Source organism: Humulus lupulus, chromosome 4 (assembly GCF_963169125.1).
Source record: "Humulus lupulus chromosome 4, drHumLupu1.1, whole genome shotgun sequence".
Classification (NCBI taxonomy): domain Eukaryota; kingdom Viridiplantae; phylum Streptophyta; class Magnoliopsida; order Rosales; family Cannabaceae; genus Humulus; species Humulus lupulus.
The window spans coordinates 7722156-7740536 of record NC_084796.1 but is presented as its reverse complement, the minus strand read 5'-3'; the positions used below and the strand labels follow the sequence as shown (position 1 = coordinate 7740536).

Sequence of the window (18381 nt, the reverse complement as noted above, 5' to 3'; positions counted from 1 at the left end):
ATTCGTGACGCTTAGAGGATGTGTATCGATGATGAATGGAGTCAAGGGGCCGAGCGTTATTCGATTCGAGGATGTAGTCTTCTTTATGTTTTTTTATGGTTTCAAATGTATTTTCCGCATTTTCTATGTAACCCTTTTTACTTTAAGTTGTTTTTGTTTTAAAGACGATGGGTACCCATATCCTACTTATTTTATGAAAGTAACCTTTGTTTCCACAAGTTTCAATAAAATTATGGTATTTCCGCAAAAATGTAAGTTTTATGTATAGATTCGTTAATGGTCCAAATAGTCTAGATTAGTGGGTCATTACAGTTGGTATCAGAGCAAACGGTTCCTTCGCATGAAGTTCTCCTCGATACACATGCTCAAAGCTCCGAATCGGACCGCCAAGTAAGTGTTTAAGTTACAAGTTACAAGTTACTTTTGTCTATGTGTATAGCTAACGACTTTAGTGTTTATGTTTCAGTTAAGAATGAATGGAGCTTTAAGCAATGAGGATATCCGAGCCATTAAGGCTTTAAAAAGAATAAGGGAGCCAAGGAACACCGTAGGAGCACTAGAAAAGATCACTCAAAGGTTGATCTTGTTCCACAAAGAGATAGGTCACCTTCAAGAGTCTAAGCAAATCATGATGAGAGCTACAGAACAATATGTCCTAGTAATTAGGCTTTTAAAAGATTTTCCTTCAGCAATTTTAACTTTAGAAGAAATATGGGAGAATATTAATAATGATGATGACTTACAAGCAGCCCTAAGATATTATTCTCTCATACTTAAGTTCACCTATGATTTAGAGTTTCAATTCACTAATGAGCAACAACATAGGATCTTCTTGAATCTTCTCCGAGGAAATTTTGAGGCTCAAGACAACGATGATTATAAGGAGATAGATAATGATATGCTAGATGAAGGATCGGATGTAGAAGATCCCGATTTTTAGAATAGCTAGTTTTTCATTGTTTGTTTTGTTTATTTCTTTACTTTATGATTGTAATAAGTGAAAATTATTTTTTCCAAATTAATTTCATGTTGTTTTTCTATCATGTATGAGTTTGATTTTATTTTCGCAATCATAATAAGTAATAAATAAAATGAATAATGACTAAGTTCAGTGAGGGTGGATACAAATCAATGAACCAAGTTTCCTTATTGAGAGTTAGGGGGCCTTAGTAGTGGGAACGATTTTACTGATCCCAGCCCTCCCTCAATATGGTTAACTTTGGAACAAAGATAAGTTTCGAGCCTGAGAATTAAGTCATATAGGATGATTAGAAACACACTTAGAAAATAAAGATGACTTATTTTTCTAAGTATAGAAACCCACTCTAAATATAAATAAAGACCTATATAATTTTTCATAAGAAGTCATAATAAATAGGTCCGAGATATGTTTGTTTTAGAATAAGTTTTTGCCTTAGAGCCTATTAGGGTAAGTTCTAACAAGTTCTCGACTGTTAGAACTTTTGGTGAAGATGTCGCTCCGAAGATCTGCACGCACCAACAGAAACGCCTCCAACGTTGTTCCAACGACCAATGATGCCTTCCAGTTCGCAGAAGAGGAGTGCGTGCTACTACTAGCCGCAACGCGCCGACACCGTCAGTTGACAATATCACGGAAATTGCTAGACGGCGACAACAAGTCGAGGAATTTTCGCAGCAACAACGTCAACAGTCGCAGACTCAGCCTCCGCCGCAGCCGCAGCCACAACAAATGGCCCCAGCACCCCAACAAGTTGGTCCATATGGGGGATGGCCAGTGACGAACTACGCGCCACATCCAGTAACGAATATGGAGTCAGTGTATGAAAGGTTCCGCAAATAATACGCTCCAAACTTCGAAGGGACTATAGACCCCTTTGAGGCAGAAGAGTGGCTAAGGAATGTGGAGCCAATTCTTACGCACATGAATCTCAGTAATGCAGACCGCATATCCTGCGTCTCGTCATTACTCAAGAAGGATGCCAGAATATGGTGGGACTTAGTTCAACAGACTAACGATGTCACCACCATGTTATGGACAATATTTGTGGAGCCGTTCCACAAGAAGTATTACACCCCGGCAGTCATCGCTAATGGTAGAAGAATATGCTCGTCAGTTCGACAGATTAGTCAAATTTGCACCAGAGTTGGTCCCAACCAACTTTACGAGGTTGACCAAGTTCATCGGAGGACTTAGACCAAAGATGGAATTAGGGGTTAAGTTAGCAAACCTGGGAACCACTACCTATGCCAATGTTCTAGAAGCGGCAATTGAAGTAGAAAGGATTCAGAGGAATGTTAGTGAGGAGAAGAGGGATTAAACGATGGTTCCAGACCAAGGTCTTTGCCTTGACCCAAGGAGGAACCCATGCTAGTAACAAGGATTTACAGGTCAGATCCTATTCTCGATAGTATATGTTCTAGTATCACTTGATTGGTAGCTGTATACTCGTAGATCTCGTTAGGAATGATAGAAAAACTAGACAAACCTAGTGAAAGATTTAGAACTAGGTTTGTAACCGAGTTGCCTTCGGGCAGAGTAGTTCTATCATCACGAATAGTACGAGGCTTACCGATCAAGATTTAGGACATAGGACTAGAAGGAGACCTGATAGAGCTAGTAATCAAGGACTTCGACGTAATACTAAGCATGGATTGGCTAGCACGGCATGGCGCAACGATCGACAGCAAATGCAAGAAGGTGATGTTCAAGACTCCTGATGGCCAGAAACTGTGCTTCATGGGACAAGCTTCAGGACTACGCACCTGGTTAGTGTCATCTCACAAAGCTCAACAAAGGATAGAGAAAGGATGTCAAGCGTTCTTAGCCGGCAGCACGAACATGGAAAAGAAGACGCCACTTAAGGATGGAGATGTTCGGGTTATACAAGAATTTCCAGAAGTTTTCCCCGATGACTTGCCAGGATTGCCGCCAAATCGAGAAATAGACTTCACGATAGAATTAGTACCAGGCACCGAGCCTATCTCTAAGGCACCATACCGGATGGCACCTACGGAACTCAAGGAGTTATAGACGCAGCCACAAGAACTCCTAGACTTGGGTTTCATTAGGCCAAGCCATTCACCATGGGGAGCTCCAGTACTATTCGTGAAGAAGAAGGACGGAAGTATGCGAATGTGCATAGACTATCATGAGCTGAACAAAGTAACGATTAAGAACAAGTACCCGCTACCTCGAATTGATGATTTGTTTGATCAACTTCGAGGCGCGACTGTATTTTCTAAGATCGATTTACGGTCCGGGTATCATCAGCTCAAGGTAAAGGGAGAAGATATTCCTAAGACAGCCTTTAGGACTCGTTATGGACATTACGAGTTCTTGGTTATGTCTTTTGGTCTTACTAACGCACCAGCTGCGTTTATGGACTTAATGAATAGAGTCTTCAAGGATTACTCAGATAAATTTGTCGTTGTATTCATCGACGATATCTTAGTATACTCCAAGGATGAAGTAGAGCACGAGGAACATTTGAGGATGATTTTGATGCGATTGAAGGAGCATCAACTCTACGCGAAGTTCAAGAAATGCGAGTTTTGGCTCTCACAAGTGGCGTTCCTCGGGCACATCTTATCGAAAGACGGAGTTGCAGTAGATCCATCGAAGGTAGAGGCCGTGAAGGATTGGCCTAGACCAAAGAACGCGTCGGAAGTAAGAAGCTTCTTAGGGCTAGCAGGTTACTATAGAAAGTTTGTAGAGGGCTTTTCTAAGATAGCCACTCCACTCACCAACCTGACCCAGAAGCAACAAAAGTTTAACTGGAATGATAAGTGTGAAGAAAGCTTCCAGTTGCTTAAGGATAAGCTTTGCTCAACACCAGTACTTAGTGTACCGACACCCGACGATAAGTTCGTTGTCTAATGCGATGCATCAAAGCTAGGATTGGGATGCGTGTTGATGCAAAAATGACAAGGTGATAGCCTACGCCTCACGTCAGTAGAAGGAGTATGAACAACGCTATCCAACTCACGATATGGAGTTGGCAGCGGTGGTCGTTGCATTGAAAATCTGGTGCCATTATCTTTACGGAGAACGGTGCGAGATTTATACGGACCACAAGAGTTTAAAATACTTCTTTACGCAGAAGGAGCTCAACATGAGGCAGCGCAGGTGGATAGAATTAGTCAAGGATTACGACTGCGAAATCCTATACCACCCGGAGAAGGCGAACGTAGTTTCCGATGCACTTAGTAGGAAAAGTTATGGAAATTTAGCAGCTTTAGCCGGAATAGAGAAGCCGCTACAGCAGGAGCTGATTAGTGCCAGAATAGAAGTGATTGTAGGCAAGCTGGCTAACTTGTCTATCCAATCGAATCTGTTAGAGGACATACGGATTGGTCAGAGGCATGATGACACACTAACAGCGCACATGGATGCAGTCAGAGAAGGCAAGACTACAGATTTCTCAATATCCAGTCAAGGTTTATTGAGATATAAGGATCGGGTATGCGTGCCAGACAATCAGAGTATTAAGAAGACGATCCTAGAAGAAGCGCACAATACTCCGTACTCAGTTCATCCAGGGTCTACCAAGATGACTCATGACATCAAGGCAGTCTATTGGTGGCCAGGGATGAAGAAGGACATAGCGGAGTATGTATCTAAGTGTCTGGTATGCCAGCAAGTGAAAGCAGAGAATCAGCGGCCTGCAGGATTATTGCAACCGCTTAGCATACCGGAATAGAAGTGGGACGATATAGCCATGGACTTCGTGACGGGTCTGCCAAAGACGAATAAGCAGCATGATTATGCTTGGATAATCATAGATAGACTAACCAAGTCGGCTCATTTTCTGCCGGTTAAGACTTCTTATACGGCAGACCAATATGCAGACATCTACATCCAAGAGATTGTACGATTGCATGGAATCCCCAAGACGATAATGTCAGATAGAGGATCAGTATTTACGTCAAAATTTTGGAGAAACTTACAGATAGATATGGGTACTAAGTTAAGCCTTAGTACAACTTTCCATCCTCAGACAGATGGGCAGTTTAAGCATACGATTCAGATCTTAGAGGTATGCTACGCGCGTGTATACTTGATTTCGGAGGATCGTGGAACAAGTACTTACCGCTGATCGAGTTCTCGTACAACAACAGCTACCAGTCAACGATCGGAATGGCATCTTATGAGTTGCTATATGGACGAAGGTACCGATCACCGTTGCACTAGGACGAGGTAGGAGAAAGGCAGCTTCTAAGGCCCGAAGCTGTTAGAAAAGCTCAAGAAGCAGTAACGCTTATTAGACAGCGTATGCTGGCTGCTCAAAGCCGTCAGAAAAGATATGCGGATACCAAGCGACGCGATGTGGAATTCCAAGTTGGAGATCAAGATATCTCCTATGAAAAGTGTCAAGCGGTTCGGAAAGAAAGGCAAGCTTAGTCCCCGATTCTTAGGTCCTTTTAGATATTGGACAAAATGGGAACAGTTGCGTATAGACTAGCCCTACCGCCAGCATTAGCCGATAGTCACAACGTCTTCCACATCTCGATGGTACGCAAATATGTGTCAGACCCATCTCACGTCCTCAAGTACGATACGATAGCGCTCCAGAAAGACTTAAGTTACGAGGAACGACCGATTGGCATCCTAGATAGATGGATGAAGTAGTTACGGTCTAAGAGCTTTCCTATAGTCAAAGTCCTATGGAGCAATAGTTCTGAATGCGAGGCAATGTGGGAGTTGGAGGAGGACATGCAAGGCCGGTATCCGGAGTTATGTGATAAGTAAATTTCGAGGACGAAATTCTTTTTAGTAGGGGAGAATTGTAGAGTCCAAGAACTTTACTTAGCTAAGATAGATAGTAGTATGATAGTATTTATAGCATTATCTTTGTTACTTTGGATTTTTGGTTCAGACCGGGAGTTATTTGGACACTCATAGTAGTACTTATAGATTTTCTAAGTTTAACCTATAGTTTAAGAATATTAAGTATAACCTAAGGTTTGATTAATGTGACTGATATTAAGGATTATATTATTATATTATAAGGTTTAGACATCAACCAATAGGATTTTAAGCACATGTTTTGAATGGTAATTAAGGATTAAGTATTTTTGAGGATTAAATTAAATAAGGGTAAAAGTTTGAATGTATAGTGTCAGTCAGCAGCTTTGAGCACGTTGAGGGCTTAGTCAAGGCTGTTTACTCCATTCAAACTCAGCTAAAAATGTGTAAATTCGTGTTTAAATATTCAGCGTATGCCGATATATCGCAGATATAGGGGGCGATATATCGCAGCACGTAGATACGGAAAACACGAATCGATGCACGGTCGCCTCGGGAACAAAGGTCCAGGCGATATATCGCCTATAGGGGGTGATATATCGCCTCCACCAGCATGAATTCAAATACTTTTGAATTCCTTTCCCTTCAGCCATTCAAACTCCTTCAACAGTCCAGCATCTTCTGAACGAGTCTTCAGCCTCTGCTGAACGATTATTCAAATGATTTTCACCTAAAAAGCCATTATTTTTATTCAAGTAAAATCAAGATATTTTCATTCCCAAACTCTATAAATAGGACCTAGTACCCAGCCATTATTCACCATTTGCTCTAAGTTCAGAGGCTGCTAGTGTTAAGTGAGTGTGAGAGTGTAAACACTTGGTTTGGGGAAAAACTATAAGCTTAAACATCATAAGCTTATCAAACACTTTGGGAAGTGAGTTCTATAGTATTTCGGTGAAGGTTAGAGTGATCTTGCAATCTTTGAGGTAAACCCAAAACTCTAGTTCCTTTCTGTATTTTATGTTATTTCTTTTCTCAAAACCTTCTACTCAGTCCCCTAACCTTATTCTTATTTTGGTTAGGGAATCCAAGCTCTTAAGCATATAAGTTGGTAAGTATGTTTTTATGGTTTAGTCTTTCCATCTCTTTCATTTCATCTCCTCTCTTTAGACTCACTCTTTCTTATGGTTTTAGGAGTGTTCCAAAAGTCCCAACTCAGTCCATAATCTCGGTAACTTTGGTAAGGAAAATAGGCTAGAATCTATATGTTATGTGCTTATGTTATCTATATGTTTTATGTTATTAAAAGTGTTATGATATGTATATGTGTATGTTTGTAGGCTTGGGCATATGACCCATATGGCTAACAAGACCCCAAATGGGTTATGGGCATATGACCTACTTAGCTAGTAGGACCCCACTAATCCCATGGGCATATGCTTGTTTAGTCTATGGGACCCCAAGTAATAATGGCCATTATAATAAGTGAATTATGCGTTATGATATGTCTTTACGTTATTATGAAATTATGTTTATGTTTATGACTATGTGTTAGATTTTCCTTGCTGGGCATTAGGCTCATTCCTTTCTGTTTATGTGCAGGAAATAAGCTTTAGAGGCGGAAAGATTCGTGACGCTTAGAGGATGTGTATCGATGATGAATGGAGTCAAGGGGCCGAGCGTTATTCGATTCGAGGATGTAGTCTTCTTTATGTTTTTTTATGGTTTCAAATGTATTTTCCGCATTTTCTATGTAACCCTTTTTACTTTAAGTTGTTTTTGTTTTAAAGACGATGGGTACCCATATCCTACTTATTTTATGAAAGTAACCTTTGTTTCCACAAGTTTCAATAAAATTATGGTATTTCCGCAAAAATGTAAGTTTTATGTATAGATTCGTTAATGGTCCAAATAGTCTAGATTAGTGGGTCATTACAGCTGTGAAGTGGAAGGTTCCCCCATTAATGAAAATTTGAGCTCTCCGGGGGGGTATGCGACAGTAACCTTTAAAGCAGGATCGAGAGGAATCGGCCTAGGGCCTGAATTAGATTCCGGATAAAGGGCCTCCCGAAGAACTCTTCTTTTCTTTTCTATGACTTCGTCTATCTGGCGAAGATAGTGAGCTCGAATGTCTTCTTGCTCGCGTGCAAGCTCGTATTCTCTTATCCGACGTTGGTTCCGGGCGAAGAGCGATTCTGGGCTCGGAGATTTTGGCTCGTAAGGGATTGCCCGCAATAACCCCCACCGTCTTTCCAGATTCTGTGACATCTAACGAGAAAGAAAAAATGGTGAGGGCTATGCATGCAAGAATCACGAGCTCGATGGAATGAGCTCGGAAATTTAGGAACAAGACAAACTAAATATTAAAACCCTTGCTGAAAAGTCAGAGCGTGTATTCCACGAAAGAGAAAAGGAGTGTGGATAATTTTTTGAAAATCCCGAAATTTAAGGGAAAGAAGAATGGCGGTTAACCAGGAAAGGCGTCTTTGGGTTTCGTGCATTTATCAAGGCCCATGTTTTTACCCGAAAACTTATTGTACAAGAGACGTTGCCTAAAAATTTTAAAAACCCAGAAAATGGGAACCACACTCAAACGTCAAAACTGGGTATAAACCAGAGACGAAGATCCAGAATGGAAAGCATGAAAGCCCATCGAATCAAAACCTCCTACCGTATCATGCTAAGGACGTAAACTAGCATACGCAACAAGAACAGTTTAAATAAAAACTGGCAAAATGGAAAACAAAAATGGCATACTTAAACAGTAATGGCGATTGCAGAGAGATTGTCGATTGAAGAAGGGGTTGCAGGAAAGAACTCACTGACTCGAACAGACCAGTATTCCTTTGTTTCTTTGGTCGAGAAAACATGCACAGAATAGAAACTGTGCAAAGAGGTCTCTGGTTTTCTTGTCTTTTCTTTTCTTGCTTATGGTGAATAAAAGTGAAGAAGAAGATGAAGAGTGGAGTCTTATATATATAGGTGGGAAAAAGGAATTAATCAGGAGCGTCGAATGAAATCCTCACTAGATCGAACGGGTAGGGATCAATGACAAGAAGGCACCGAAAAGTTGTCAGACGGACGATCGTGGGTGTGTTTCCAAGGTACTCAAGTACCTAAAGTGAGAAATACCCAGCTGACGCGTGTCCATTTTCAAGAGTGTATAACGGTACGGTCCCCAAAGAAAGTAGTTCAAAAGTTTCCTTCTCTTAGGATTCGAACAAATACTTTTGAGGGGGCAAGATGTTATACCCAAATTTCGAGCCATGGTAAATGTGACCTCGAAAGTTGGATTCGCAATATCTGGTCTCGTAAGGATTAGAGTATGCTCCAGGATTGTATATCGAGCCTGCAAAATGCGATATATGACCTCGAATATGGTGACCTCGAAACGTTCATGATCTCGAAAGGCAGCTCCCTTGAGGCACCTATCCTCAGGGATGATTTCGGATCAGGGGCTCCGAGCTTAACACATGTACGATCTCGAAAGAAACGTGATCTCGGGATATGTCATTAGCTCGCACGATGACGTGAGACCTGGGATGCTAAAGCCTTAGAGATACATGATAACCACCTTGAAAATCTACAAGTATTATAAATATGAGATGTAATCCTCATTTATTAATGTAAATCCCCTAGAATCGTGGGATATTATGTGGTCAGTTATGCGTTTCCTGGTCTTCAGGGACGTTTCCTTTTATATCTGATTGTAGGCATTTAAAGCCATTTATTTTATTCACAAAAGAGTAAATACCCAAAATATGTGGGATAGTATTCTACAGCCTTCTCTATATATAGAGAGGCCATGCACCATTGTAAAGGACCGAAATTCTGATCCTTGAGAGAAATCTCTGAGGAATTCATGCTTAAGAATTTTCAGAGATAATCTTGAGATTAATAACAGAGACTCGTGGACTAGGCAGATTTAACTGCTGAACCACGTAAAAATCGTGTGTTTGATTTGTTTTATTTCATTTGGCCATTGTCATACATTGTTTATGTGCTCTTCTTTCACTGTTTGACGAAAAACGGCGTCAACAATGTCATGCCATAATCACATGTATCACATGCACTACATATAGGGTGCAGTTTTCTTACCTTTGGTCCAAGCACAAGTTACCAATAAATGACCCTCAAGCACGATTCTGTTCCAAGCCCTTAGCGATCACCTAGTCACAACCATAATATAAAATCCCATTAAAAAATGAGTAAATAAAGACTTCTGGACTGAGTCCTAGCCTCCGAGCCATCGAATCCTACCAAACTAGGTAGTAGGATTGATCCCAAGCCCTTAAAGTTAGTGGTGGATGAATGAGTGGTGGAATCCAATTGTTGATGGAAAATTTGTCAAGCACAGTATAGTAATGAGTAAGATCAGTCACTTTGAGAACCGAGTGTTGTTCCCAAACCATATTATGTCCCACCAATTCAGGTAAAACCTTATTTGTTGAAATCCAGCGCATCATTGGTAACAAGAGAAGGCACATTGAGTACCTTGGCAATTTTAGCAGCACTAAATAAATACTAATGGCCCCGAACATAAACTTGACCAAACATAAAAGACTTGCTATCAAACAATTCATCATTAAGATTAGCATAGAATTCCTGAACAACTCGAGGGATAAAACCACCAAACCTAGTTAAAGATCCCAACCACCCTCTATCCTCAATATTCTTAATGACCCATGTTGACCTGTGAAATTGGCCAACGGTCGTATGTACAATATATGACACCTTTTGAACGAAATAAATAGAATAAACGACAGAGTACGATTATCTCAAATAAACACAGATAAATTTTATAGTAGCTCAGCCCTGTTCTGATGAACAGTAATAACCTAATCCACTTAGTCTTTAGTATTGAATTACTTGATCGACAATTACAAGTACGAACTGATGAGTTTACTCGACAGAGAGATTTTTCTCCCAAAATTCCAGAATAAGAGATCCAGAAAAGAGTCCAAAAGTCCATAAAAGAGCCTTTTCTTTTATAATGAAGCCCTAGGTCCTTTATTTATAGTACCCAGGGGTTGTTACATGACCAATCATACTAGGATCGTGGTTTTGTACATGATTATAAGGTAGTGGAGATACATATCCACCTCCCCATGATTATGAGATCGTGGGTCTTTCATTGTTTCTCTAGATCGTGGTGGATAATGCACGATAAAATCCTCTGGGAAAATGTTAAGACACCAAGAGGTTGTTGTGGCCTTGGAGGCGGCTACTCAGTTAGCCTGAGCTAACACTAAAGCTGCTACTCAGGCGATGAGGGAGACTCAGGCCAAAGCAGCAGGAATGCGAGACAACAGTAACAGAGAGTCCCAGGGGAGAAGTATGACCCCAAGGACACTTTCAGAACCACTTTCACAGAGACAACATGTAGAAGCACAGTCCAAGACTGCCTCCTCCATGACTAAGAAAAACAACACTTCATCTCGGAGTGGGAGTATTACCAACCCGAAGGGCCCCTCCCAGGGGGACAGACGAAACAACACCGGAGATGAGGGTCAAACATCTAAGAGGCGTGACAGGAATGGAAATGGCCGCTCAAAGTCTCAAAGTCATGTAAGAGGAGAGGCTCAGGGGCAGGGTCGCACTGACAAGGGCAAGGCGGGCCTACCACCTCTACACCCTCAGTCTCGCAAGGGAAAAACCCGATGAATAACACCAATACTAAGTTTGATAGGCTGGGGAAAGATGCGCAACCTCAGGATTTGAGGGAGGTCATTAACAGAAAGACCACCACTAAAGAGGGGGTACCAGTGACACCTACCACACCTTGAATAGCGATCCCACCAGCAGTGCAGGCTCAAATAGATGCACTCGTTATGGTTGTTCAGGGTTTAACAAAGAAACCTTCAGATTTCGAGCTGGCTCATAGGAGTGGGAGTCTTTTCAGTACCAAGATCCAAGCTGCCCAACCACCACAAAAATACAAGACCACAAAACTTTCTACATACACTGGGAAAGAGGACCCAATATGACACATTGGGAAGTTCGAAGATCAGATGGAGTTACTCGGTGTGGAGCATGATTATAGGTGCAGGGTATTCCCTACCACTCTCTCTGACTTAGCTCAAGAATGGTATTGGAAATTCAAACCTGGTTCCATCACTTCCTGGGAGCAGTTCAGGAAGGAATTCTGTAAAGTCTTTAGTACTGGGCAGATTCAATCAGTTTATGCCAATCAGTTAGCGGACATCAAACAAGGGAAAGATGATTCCCTGAAAGACTGCATTCAAAGATTCATGAGAGAGGCTGGAATGCCCTGGATAGCCAAGACCGCTACACTGTGTGTTTATAAAGGTGCAAGACTTGCTAATAAAGTCATTTAATTTGAAATGTGTTACTGAAACTACAGTTGAGCTAGGGTTAAAAGATTTTGGTCTCAAAAGCTTCATTACTTATAAACAAACATTTTTCCTTACATGGGATCCCAAAAGTAGTAAAGTTAAAAGACAGTCTACAAAATTTTGGGATTAAAATACAGTTATTAGACACTCTAAGGCCAAACAGACAATTAAGCTTTTCTTGTCCTGATCCACTCCTCGGCCGTGGCGGCCGATCAACTGATTATGTACATTCAGCCCCGCAGCTCTCCATCTCAGGATTGGTCCAACTTGCCCTTGCCTTTACCTACACCACGTAGCACCCATGAGCCAAGGCCCAGCAAGAAAACACAATAGCAGAGCATAATCATCAAGCAAACAACCAGATAACTCACACAGTATAAATATATACTCAACAGTTCAGACATTCATGTTGTTCAAGTATTCAGCATACCAAGTACATCATCTCATATCATTAATCAATTCACATATGATAACTAGGGTTAGCGCCCTTATGCCGCACCCTCTATTTATCCCACTGACTCCGGCCCGCTTAAACTGAGCTCAGTGAATATTAAGCTGTCCTCAGCTACTAGTGGCCGAGCCGCACCCTGTGCGCAAGTATTATTTACGACACCCCTTGGTCGTTTATCACATGTCCCATGACATAATACCATCTATGACATCATACAAATATAGGCAGCTCTTAATCCCATCACAAACACATAACTGGGTGCTCATGACTTCTGAAATTATTGAAACCTGTCGTGCTCATGACTTCACTGATGTTATTTTGGTCCATGAGCATCGTGGAGTACCAGATGGCTTAATTATAAGCCATCTGCCTTTTGGCCCAACTACTTATTTCCAATTACTCAATGTTGTACGTACTCAAGTCAGTTTTGTTTTACAAGTTCGTCAAATTGTTTAAGACAAATGATATAGGATAGGAGAGCAGGAAAGAAATTCAAACAGTAGCAAATGTATGGTTAATTTGTGGGAAAGCCATATAAACTTTGATATTAATCAGAGAATGAAAGAGAGATATTTGGTATTTTGAGAAGTGATATTGCTCAGAGAATGAAAGAGAGATATCTGATGTTTTGAGAAGTGATTGCTAAATATATATACATATGCACAGTTCTTTTGAGTGTCTTGTGGACTTTGTTACGTACTTACATGTTTACTAGTTTGTTTATTCTCTCCTAACTATTTTTGGGCATTAATTTGCTTTCCCCTGTAAGTTACAAGACATGACATTAAGGGCAAGAAAGCCATGGGAACAATGCCTCAGGCTTACCCTCATTTGATTCTTAACAATTTCACAACTAAGGTATCATATCTCAGTAGTCACTTGTCTCAGTTTATCTTGCTTATACATGATCAATATGCTATGCATTGAGAAGTTGGTTTAACTGCTAGCATGGCTGGTAGACCTGCAAAGAGATGATAATAGCAATCCAAAAAAAAAAAAAAAAATCTTTTAAGAACCCTCTCTTTTTCCTTATGATTTCTATCTTTCATCATCTTTTTTTCCCAGAGATCCAGGTTGAGTTTTGCTGTTAAAGATTTTACTGTCATATCATGTATATTAATTTATTATTATTACCAAATTACTAACATGTTTTTTTTTTTTGATATACTTTAAACTGTTTATAGGTGGGTGAAAGGGCAGCTAATATTTTGAAGCATCTCTTTCCTCCTCCAAAGCCAGAAACAAAACGCATAATTACTTTTGCCAATCAGTCTGACTATATTTCTTTCAGGTTTGTTCTATCACATAATCAGATGGAATATGGATCTTGTTGTAGCCTAGTGTCACATTCCAATACAAGTTAACTAATCAATATAACATAATTATAGGCATCATATTTATGAGAAGCAGGCAGGTCCAAAGTCTGTTGAGCTCAAGGAGATTGGTCCTCGGTTTGAGTTGCGGCTTTTCCAGGTAATTAGGATGCTTTAAGAATACTTTAATAAGGCTGGTATAGTGGTATGCATACTCTGCAAATTGCATCATCAGGTTCACACTCTAAATAGTTGTTGAAATGTTTATAAATATTTCAAACCTCGTGTTGCAGAATTTTAGGATGCTAAAAAAAATTGATTGGTATACATTACATGTATTATATTGTATCCGGGGAGATTGAAGCAGCAATGCTCTTTGATATATAGCTCTTTAGATCAGACAGCAAAACAAATACATAGCATGTATTATATTGCATCCTGGATGATTGAAGCACCAATGCTGTTTGATATTTAGCTCTCTAGATTAGACAGAGCAAAACAAAAAAAATTATTTATTTGAACCAAAAGCTTCCCTAGAGCTGGACCGGAGTTTTTTTATTTCTAGGAAGTGTACAATTACAGCCTCACAGGTCTTTCTAATGTATAATTTATTGTATTGGGGTTTTGTGTTTGGTGTTGCAGATAAAGTTAGGAACAGTAGATCAAAGTGAAGCACAGACAGAATGGGTCATCCGACCTTATATGAATACATCAAAGAAGAGGAAGTTTCTTGGGGATTAACACAACTGCATCATCCACTTTACTCTTGCTTTTCATAAGTAGATGATTTTTGTTTTGTTCAAATTCCTCCTAATTAATATTCTTCTAGAAAGAAATGTAGTTTTTCATGTTATGTCTTTCTATGCCATTCTTTAGTGAATGGTCATTTCCCAATTGGTGGTCAATGTAAAATTTTTGATAGTAAGATCTTAATATTGAGCCTGTTTTGCATACCACAAATATCCCATCTTCTTTGACAATATAAATCCTTGTCAAATATTACTGTATCAAACCTTTTTTTGGGTACATCTTCACACAATTTTCTTGCGACATTTCACGATAAAATTGTTGGCAGTTCATGATTTATGTGGATTAATTTGAGCCTTATTCTTCTCGATCTTGATTCTCTGTTTATTATTAAATTAACGACATAATTGCATCTTCTTTTAGCATATAATGCATGGTGGAGTAAAAGAAAGACCACTTACTAAAAAACATAGACCACTTCCACTATTAATATTATGAATTATTGCTCTTCATAATTGAAGACAGCCTGATCTATGTTTATTTTGGCTAGAAAAATCAACCTTTTCTTTAAGATAAAGTCCATTCACATTCACTTCTAAATCATTTTTTTTCCTTAGTTTGGCACCTTTTCTATCTTTAAGAAGAAAAAAAAAGGTGGAATATTGAATTACTGTCTATAGAAAGCACCACGTGTAACACTCTGTGGTTCTGATCCATGTCGTGTATTGATGATGACTCTTTATTTTTATTATTTTGAAAGGGATGATAACTCTTTATTAATCCTTTAATTTCACATGTAATCATTTTAATTATGATATTATATAATATTATTAATATTGTGAATATTGTAAAATTCAAATTTCCCCAAATGTGCATAAAGTGAGGAAAACAAATAAGAACATATAGAGCTTCATTTCAAAAACCAAGGCTCACAAAATCACACCAAAACCCGAGCTCTCTCATTGATTCTTGTCCTATTATTTTCTCTAAGGGCGAGCAGTAGAGTTGGTATGTGAAGCTTTTCTCTCTTCCACATTCCAAGTGATATTTCAAAGAATGGCTTCTCAAGAGTTTGTAGACTTATTTCATGAGAAGAAACTTATTGTTGAGCTACTTGACAAGTTCAAGATCAAGTTAAAGCCAGCCAATGCACTGCTTAGTGATGTTGAGCAGAAGCTTATTCGAGATCGAAATGTGAGGGATTGGCTTGCTGAGCTTAAAGACAGTTTATGAAGCGTATGACTTAATTGACAAGATAGACAATGAAGCCTTACGATGCAAGATGGAGCAGCCTGATCATCAAGATGAGTGCGGCGGCACCACCAGTATGCTGGTCAAGTTCATTCCATCTTCTTCATTCAACGAGTTCGATGAAGCTGTAAAACCTAAGATAGAGAGGACTCTTGAGAAGTTGAGTTTTCTTGTGGATAAAAAATATGAGCTTGGTTGGATGGAAAATGTTTCAAATAGATCTTTGATGAGACTACCATCTCCTTGGAGAGAGAGTTTATGGTAGAGATGTTGAAAAAGAAGCCATTCTTAAGTCATTGCTGCTAGATGATGTTAAAGGGTGTCTGTCTGTGATTCCCATAGTTGGTATGGTTGTAATTGGTAAAACTACTCTTGCTCAACTTGTTTTCAATGATCGCCAGCTTATAGCTGAGTCTTTTGAGCTCAAAGTATGGGTTACTGTGTCAGAAGAATTTAATGTTTGCAAGATAATGAGAATGATTTTTCAAAAGGTTACTTCTGAAAAATGCGATATTGATGAATTGTCAGAGCTTCAATGTGAGTTGAAGAAGGCTTTGAGAGGGAAGAAGTTTTTCTTCGATCTTGATGATGATTGGAATGAGAATTATAATAAATGGGATTTTCTAAAATGCACTTTTGAATCTGGTGCACGTGGAAGCAAGATCATTGTGACAACTCGTAACAAGGTTGTTGCACAAGTTATGAGCACTGGAAAAGTACACAAGCTACAAGGAATATCCAATGAAGATTGCTGGAAAATATTTGTTGACCATGCCTTTGAGGAAGACATTGGTCATGCTCATTCAAAACTACATGAGATTGGGAAGGAGATTGTGAAAAAGTGTAAAGGCCTACCTTTAGCGGTGAAATCACTTGGTGGTCTCTTACACTTTGAAAGAGATCAAATGAAATGGAAAAATGTACTCAGAAGTGGTGTATGGGAGTTGTATGAGACTCTTACAATGATGAGATTCTTCCAGCTCTATGGTTGAAGAGGTTGGAGAGCAGTACTTTGAAGATCTCATATCAAGATCATTCTCTCAATAGACAAGTCAACATAAATCAAGTAAGGGTACAACAACTTTTCTTATGCATGACCTTGTACATGATTTAGCTTCATTTGTAGCAGGTGAATTCTGCTTTAGATTGGATGATGATAATTCCTTGGATAATCTTGCAACCAAAACTCATCATTTGTCATGTATGACATACATTGAGAAAGTTGCTGGTTTATCTAAAGCTGAATCATTGCATACCCTTCTAACAATTAAAGGAAGGGTGTTATTGGATTTGGAATTGCATGAAGTATTGCCAACTCTAGGATGCTTGAGAGTCCTTTCTGTATTTAGATCTTTCAAGCTGTCTGACTCCATTGGTAAGCTAAAACATCTACGGTATTTGAACTTATCTTCGACTGAAATAGTACCTGATTCGGTATGCTCTTTGTACAATTTGCAAACCTTGTTGCTTTCCAACTGTGATAAACTTAGTTGCCAAAAAATATGAAGAGGCTCATAAACTTGCGTCACCTCGACATTAGTTTCTCACCTTTAGAAATGATGCCACTGGAGTTGTGTAGATTGATAAATTTGCAGACATTAACTAATTTTGTTTTGGGAAAAGTTAGTGATAATGAGAGAAAACCTGGTTTTGCTAGCATCAAAGATTAGGGGAGCTCCATCATTTGCAGGGAAAACTTCTTATTTCAAGGCTTCATAATACAGATAATGTTGAGGATGTTCTGAAGGCTAATTTGAAAGATAAGGAAGGAGCATCTCAGTGAGCTAGCTTTGGAATGGGAAGGCCAAACTACTGACATAAGAAAGGAAGAGCGCATGGTTGAGGCAGTAGGCATGTAAATGGGGCGGGTCTGCCCCGCCCTGCTTCCGCCCCACCCCGCCCCGCAAACACTTTGCCCCGTCCCGTCCCATTTGCCCAATTTTTTTTTTTTAGAAACATTAAATTATAATGTTAGAATTTTTCCTAAGCCTAAATATTATTTTTTTATTGTAATATTTATATTTTATACTTCGTATCAACTGCACCATCAAATATTAAATTTTGTTTTTATATTTTAAAATTTACAAAATAAATACAAAAATAAGAATGAATTATATAAAACATATTTTTCAATATTTATAATTATTTATAGTCTATATAGAATTAATGATATTCTAAATCACATATAAAATGTTAATTTTATATACTATGTATATAAGTAGCATGAAATAATTGGGTTAAAGTATAGAAAAAAAAAGTTTTCAAGGCGGGGCCGCCCCATTTTTACAGGGGCAAAGATGCTCGACGGGCCCAACCAAGCCCAGCCCCGCCCCGCCTCACCGCCCTATTTTGCCATGCCTACGCTGCAGAAACTAACCATTCTTACATTCAAAGGTTCAATTTTTCCAAACTGGGTCGGAGATTCTTTATTTTTAAGCATAGTATCTGTTCATCTACAATGTGCATTGTCCTTCCCTGCCACCGTTGGGACAATTACCTTCTCTTCGCGAGCTTGAGATTATAAGTTTTCATGGT

General features: G+C 39.3%; 2 protein-coding genes across 2 annotated transcripts; both read left to right on the top strand.

Moving 5' to 3' along the window:
- The first annotated feature begins 12799 nt into the window (after window positions 1-12799).
- Window positions 12800-14808, top strand: LOC133831836 (uncharacterized). The gene is made up of 5 exons (XM_062262247.1): window positions 12800-12947; window positions 13305-13393; window positions 13720-13826; window positions 13924-14008; window positions 14491-14808. Exons 1-5 carry the CDS (start codon window positions 12800-12802, stop codon window positions 14587-14589), a joined length of 528 nt encoding a protein of 175 aa, XP_062118231.1. The 3' UTR covers window positions 14590-14808.
- Window positions 14809-15877: 1069 nt separating this feature from the next.
- Window positions 15878-17629, top strand: LOC133831835 (putative disease resistance protein At3g14460). Its single transcript, XM_062262246.1, has 4 exons — window positions 15878-16040; window positions 16153-16833; window positions 16976-17280; window positions 17537-17629. Exons 1-4 carry the CDS (start codon window positions 15878-15880, stop codon window positions 17627-17629), a joined length of 1242 nt encoding a protein of 413 aa, XP_062118230.1.
- Window positions 17630-18381: the final 752 nt, after the last annotated feature.